Below are 6,065 nucleotides of genomic sequence, written 5' to 3' on the forward strand. Positions count from 1 at the left end.
GGAATATAAATCTATAATTTTTCTTACAGTATTAACTACTTAATATGCTAAACCTAAATTTAAATGTTCAATACTTAGCAATGGATAATTTAAATAGAAAATGAACATACTATAAATTTTTAACTACGTAAGTACAAATCATCTTCTTAACATTTTTGTTATAAAGACCAATATAATACGAAAACCTTTTGATGTAACATTCAATAATAATTATAAAATAAATGGAAAATTTACCAAGATATTATAATATAAAAGAAGAAAACATTTATTTATTGTATCAAAAAAAAAATCATGAATGCTAACAAGTTTTAAAATGTTGTGGCCTATTAATGACTACTACTCCTACTGAAATCCGTTTATCATTCATTGATGCAGTGACCATGGTCCAGGTATTAGTTTTTGGGTTATAACATTCTACAGCATCCAAATTAGAAGTTTCGTCATCTCCACCGACGACGTACAATAAACCGTCTAATGCAACTACTCCTATATTGAAAATTGAACTTAAATTCAGTATAATATTTAAAAAAAAAAAATGTCATAAAATAACTTAGAATTATTCTATGAGAAGTTACCTGCATGTCGTCGAGGTAAACTCATCTCTCCAATAGAAGTCCAAACGCCTGTATTTGGTGTGTACGTTTCAACACTTCTCAGGTAGTTAAATCCATCATGACCACCTACAGCATACAGTACACCGTCTAAAACTCCTACACCAGCACCTCTGCGATGTACACACATTATTGAGGCTGGTGTCCATGTATCAAGATTGGGATCATAACATTCAACAGTGTCTAAAGCCTGTGATGATTGACCAAGTCCTCCTACCTACAAAGTTGAATTAATACAAATTGCGGAGTTGAAAGAAAATCCTAAAATACAATATTATTGCATAGCGTTTTTAATGAAAAGTTGAAGAAATGCAATATTATTATTTTTAATCACAAAAATTACGTACATTTTTTTATACTGTTACTTACTTTTTTACAAACTATGGCAATGAATACCAGAATTATTCAAAATAAAAATTTGTATGGCATTCATGATAATTTTCAAAATATTAAGAAAAAACCTAAAAAGAAGAAAATTATTGAGAGAATTCTCAGCCAACCTCCTCTTGATGTCTCCTAGGTAACGCTACTAGGCTGAAGTGTTCGTTCAACATATTGTCATATACTCATATACATTTATCATATTACTGATAAAGTGATATACAAAAATGGGGGAATCAACTAATACATAAAGTAAATCTCGGGAATCAACTCATAAACAGCGGGTATGAGAATCGAAGTAATTTTGTGACCGGGCTTCGTGGCCTAAAGAAGGCTCATTCCGTCCCGTACAACAGTAGGTACAACAGTGTGTCTATCAATGAAAATGAATCAGTCTCTGATGAAATTATTAAATCATTAAATTTAGTAGGCATATAAACAAATAATATAATATATTATATAATATTATTATTATTTAAAATCTTAACTTATCTATATATTTTATTTTGTGAATATTATATTCCCTGATTTTTCCTCAGGCGAATATTTTTATTTCAATCACAGTTATTAATTATTGTAACAAATATGTATATAAAATATTAAAAATCATAAAAAAAAAATACCGGCGCGGTGGTAAGCAAAGATAGTATAATTCAGCTTTTTTACTTCTAGATAGGTTTGTTGGTCATTGAAATTAAATCAGTTCCCAAGTAATTATTATATCATTGAATTAAGCAACTGTATAATCAAATGTACAATATCATATTTGTATAACATTTTTCTTTGTTAATTTTAAATTATCGAAATGTCTTATGGTGGGGATATATTCCGTGGTTCTCCGACGGGGGAATTTTTTTATTCCAATTACAATTATTACTATTACAAATGTGTTAAAATTTAAAATAATTAAATAATTAGTATACCGCGTATAAAAGATTATTCAGGACTCCGACCCCAAAGTCATATCTTATAGTAGACATACTTGTTATGAAACTCCATTCTTGAGTATCGTAATCAAAAACTTCTGCAGTATCTAATGTACCATCACTATCATTATGTCCACCGACCTTAAATTAATTATATGATTTATTGTATAACAGAAATAACGAAAAAACTAATAAATTATAATTCAACATTACTTACGGCATATAGGTAATTATTGATAACACCAACTCCTAAAATATCTCGTTCAACTAACATGCCAACACTTGGTTTCCAACAGGGTGATTCAGAAGATAAATCTAGGACATCGACAGACCGAAGAGATTCAACATCATCATCAAAACCACCCACAGCAAACACTAAATTATCTTTCACTACGGCTAGACCAGCTCTTCCACGACTTGTAATCATTTCTGGTCCATAATGCCATCGGTCCGTTTTTGGATCGTACCATTCTGTACGCTTACTTAATTCAGTCTCAATTCCACCAACAGCTAATATAACCTGTTATAATTAAATAATTAAATATATTGGAAAGATTAATAAATTATAACAGAATCATACTTTATCTCCATATCTGGGTTTCTTCCGAATGTTTTGTGAAATAAGCTCTTCTGACTTGAGTATATTATTATGAAAATTTAATGCCTCATTTATGTAATCTTTACCTTAAAAATTATTATTTAAAGTATAAATTGATTCAAAGTTAAAGCATATATATATATAATATATATAGAAAACTTACATTTAAGACAATTCTTAATAAGAGGTTCCTCAACTACTGTTTTTAATATGTAATTTTTTGATGTTAATGGTAAACGTACGTGTTCCATTAATTGGGATAAACTACATTTTCTTAAACCCGATTCATGGCTTACCCAACGAATAACACATTCGAATACCTAAAATAATAAATAAACTTTATAATTAGAATAAATATATATAAGTAGATTATTGAATTTTTCTTTTCCCAATACTAAAGTATTACAATAATCAAATTTAGTGTGCCTACTTTTTCTTCAGATGGAACTATAAGTTTATCACTGGAAATAAACTTAACAACTTGTTCGGATGATAAGGATAGAAATTCGTCATCACCAAAAACTTCTCTGAGAATCAAAATATAACAATATTAATTATTAAATAAAACGTCCTTATAAAATCACAATAATAAATTATATTTCGTACGAAAAGTGCTGTTGAATATATAATTCTGAACTTGCTAACAATTTCGTACAGCTATGTAAATCAGCTATAGCGTATATACCAATACAGTTAGTAGTGCATAGTTGTGTCTGTAAAAAATGACAGCATGCCTCTTTTACTTCTTCTAACTGCAAGAGATTTGCAGCTTGTAATAATGCCTAGAAAGAAAAAATGAAGAATTTTAATGTTTTTTTTTTTTTCTATAATAAAATCAAACTTTATCTTATATTACCTGGGCGCTTTCTTCAGTGACCGAGATTTTCCCAGAATAAATAAAGTCTACTAACAGTTGTAAAGCGGTGAAATCTAATTTTTTCATAACAACAAGATCATGGTTCCTTTCTGCAAAATTTGTGAACATTGCATGAAAATATGGACTAGCCGATGCTAAAACCACTTTATGTGCAAATATTATTTTTTTATCATCTGTTTCAAGTTTAATATCACAAAAAACCTCACCACTAAAGAAAAAAATTGGTTTTTAATATTTATCTGTCAGTGTAAGTCACTCACTCCAGGCTTACTACTTACTTGCGTAAGGATTGTAGTACTTCATATACCTCCGAATAAGACGATTTTTTATATTCGTATTTCGCTGGATCACATATACTGGATTCTGGTATTTGCTTTATACTTTGCATTGTGAATTGAATATCAAGCCCAGGATTTGAAGACTAAAAAAAGGGCATTTTAAATTCAATTAAAAGCATCGATAAAAATCAGTAATAAATAATAATTATTGTCTATGAAATCAAGTCATATCGGAATTGTGTGTAATTCAATTATATAAGATAATTGTAAACGAAAATGGATTCTGATTGAACACGTCTGTCAGCCTTCATAGACACGTACCTATAGACTCGCGGTGATTTGCTCACTCGGGCACGATAATATTTATAATAATATAATATAACCACTAATAATCGGTGATTCGTACCCATGATATAACAATAATTTAGATTGATAACCGACTATTTGGGGGTTGAGAATGAAAAGGTTCTAATTTACAATATTCAATTGTTCAGCATAGTGGTTATTAACTTTAATACCCAATATCTCTTTTCATATTATTATCTTATGAATATAACCATAATTTTAATGAATACATAAATTCAATTATTATCAGATACATTGTGAATATTAAGTAATATTAAGTTTAGATATCCACACATTTTATAAAAATCAAAACACTGGAACAAAAAGTGTATATTATTAAGAAGAAAAAAGTTCTTTTCTTTTTCATTCTTCCAACTAAATGATATGATAACATAGAACTTTTTTTTTGTAATTTCTTACTATATTTTTACTTCTTATCAGAATTACCGACACATGAAACATTAATATTTGTGATGAAATTTGTTATACATTATTTCAATGTTTAATTGAAAACAATTATTAAACATTTGAGCGAATAGATAATTAAATTACTTACCTAATCTACCTACCTAATTTTATTATTTTAATTATATTGCAGATCGAGACTACATTATGATTTATAACCCCGCTAATCCAATAACTAATAAATAATATCAAATTATCACATCATTGTTAATAAGTATTAACAGATCATTAAAACAATAGGTGGGCAAGTAGATGTCGCTCTGCTGTACAGTAGGTTACAAGTGTGTCACTGTATAATGGATGGTATTAATTTTGAATTCAATGATATAATATCATTGTATAAGAAAAACGATTCTGAGCGGAGACGTTATGTCAGTCTAGGTATGAGACATAGTATAATATACTTATCTATGGTATTAAAAAAGAATTGACCTATAATAGGAAGGTACCTATAATAAATTCCAAATCAATCATATCACAATATCCATTAAGTACTTATAACGCGTTATACATCAACAACAAACAGTGATACTATCATAAATATATAATAGTATATTTTAAAAGTTTCAAGTACCCACAAATAATATTATACAATCGTTACAATCACAACAAAATAACTAAAATAGTTATTCCAGGTTTTTTAAAATGTAATTTCGTCCAAATTTGAACTTAAAGTGACTATTAAAATAAACTGACTTTATGTATTTCTTAGAATTTTCGGTAACAGAATTAACTACTTACGTGGAATCTTGTTTTAAATTTTGAATCTTTAGATATAAAAATTGACATTTCATACATTTTTATCTACAAAATAATTATTCAATTATAAATTTGTCAAAATTCGATCTTTAAATGCTTATAAAAAAAAATTGTGTCTATGTATATTTAATATTTTTCAACTGCTATTGTAACAATATATCAGGAGTCTTGAATTAAATTTTTAAAATTTTGGCCCAACAGATAAAAATTTATTGATATTCATAAAAAAAAAAATATAAAAATTGAAAACTGAGAATGTCCGTAAACAGCTCAAAAAGAGTCAAAATATTTTGAAAATTTTATGGTGTATAAAAAATGAAAATATTAACATTCAGTGAAATTTTCAAATATCTACAGTCATTCCTTTTTTAATTACAATAAAATAAGAAAATCGTCACTTGAGAAATCAAGCGAATATCAAATGTTGTAAAAATATGAATTTCAAACGCTCATAAGAATTTAATTTGACTTTCTTGTGGACTTTTTTTTTTGATCAAATCATAGATTTAAAAAGAAAAATTTTTACGAATTTATAACCCAAAATAATTTACTAATTTTCGTGATTTTTACATATTTTGTAAATTTTTGAACTTTAAATGCTAATAAAAAAAAAACTGTGACTAAGGATTTTTAATATTTTTCAAATATCACCGTAAAAATATAGTAGGAGCCCTGTATTAAATTTTCAAGCATTTTTACTCAAAAAATAAAGTTTTATTGACATTCATAGAGAAAAAAAAATAATAATATTGGAAACTTGAAAATTAAACTTAATATATTGTATGCAAAAAACGATTTTCGAAAAAATTGGACATCGAACCTATT

General features: G+C 27.2%; 1 protein-coding gene across 3 annotated transcripts in view; it reads right to left on the reverse strand.

Annotated features, from left to right (window-relative positions):
- Positions 1-249: 249 nt before the first annotated feature.
- LOC100162901 (kelch-like protein 2) overlaps positions 250-6,065 on the reverse strand; it is a 7,589-nt gene continuing 1,773 nt past the window's right edge. The window contains exons 2-12 of one of the 3 annotated variants that reach the window (XM_029492510.1): positions 3,672-3,814; positions 3,600-3,601; positions 3,373-3,482; positions 3,123-3,298; positions 2,947-3,043; positions 2,680-2,836; positions 2,499-2,602; positions 2,136-2,438; positions 1,916-2,059; positions 576-828; positions 250-486 (exon numbers count right to left, since the gene is read on the reverse strand). In XM_029492510.1, coding sequence (XP_029348370.1) covers positions 299-486; positions 576-828; positions 1,916-2,059; positions 2,136-2,438; positions 2,499-2,602; positions 2,680-2,836; positions 2,947-3,043; positions 3,123-3,298; positions 3,373-3,482; positions 3,600-3,601; positions 3,672-3,781 — 1,644 coding nt within the window. In that variant the 5' untranslated portion in view covers positions 3,782-3,814 and the 3' untranslated portion in view covers positions 250-298. Of the gene's footprint in view, positions 487-575; positions 829-1,915; positions 2,060-2,135; positions 2,439-2,498; positions 2,603-2,679; positions 2,837-2,946; positions 3,044-3,122; positions 3,299-3,372; positions 3,602-3,671; positions 3,815-6,065 lie in introns of those variants that run through there. The other 2 variants (XM_008183002.3, XM_029492512.1) reach the window with 2 other exon arrangements.

This window comes from Acyrthosiphon pisum, unplaced genomic scaffold (genome assembly GCF_005508785.2).
Source record: "Acyrthosiphon pisum isolate AL4f unplaced genomic scaffold, pea_aphid_22Mar2018_4r6ur Scaffold_21606;HRSCAF=24394, whole genome shotgun sequence".
Classification (NCBI taxonomy): Eukaryota; Metazoa; Arthropoda; class Insecta; order Hemiptera; family Aphididae; genus Acyrthosiphon; species Acyrthosiphon pisum.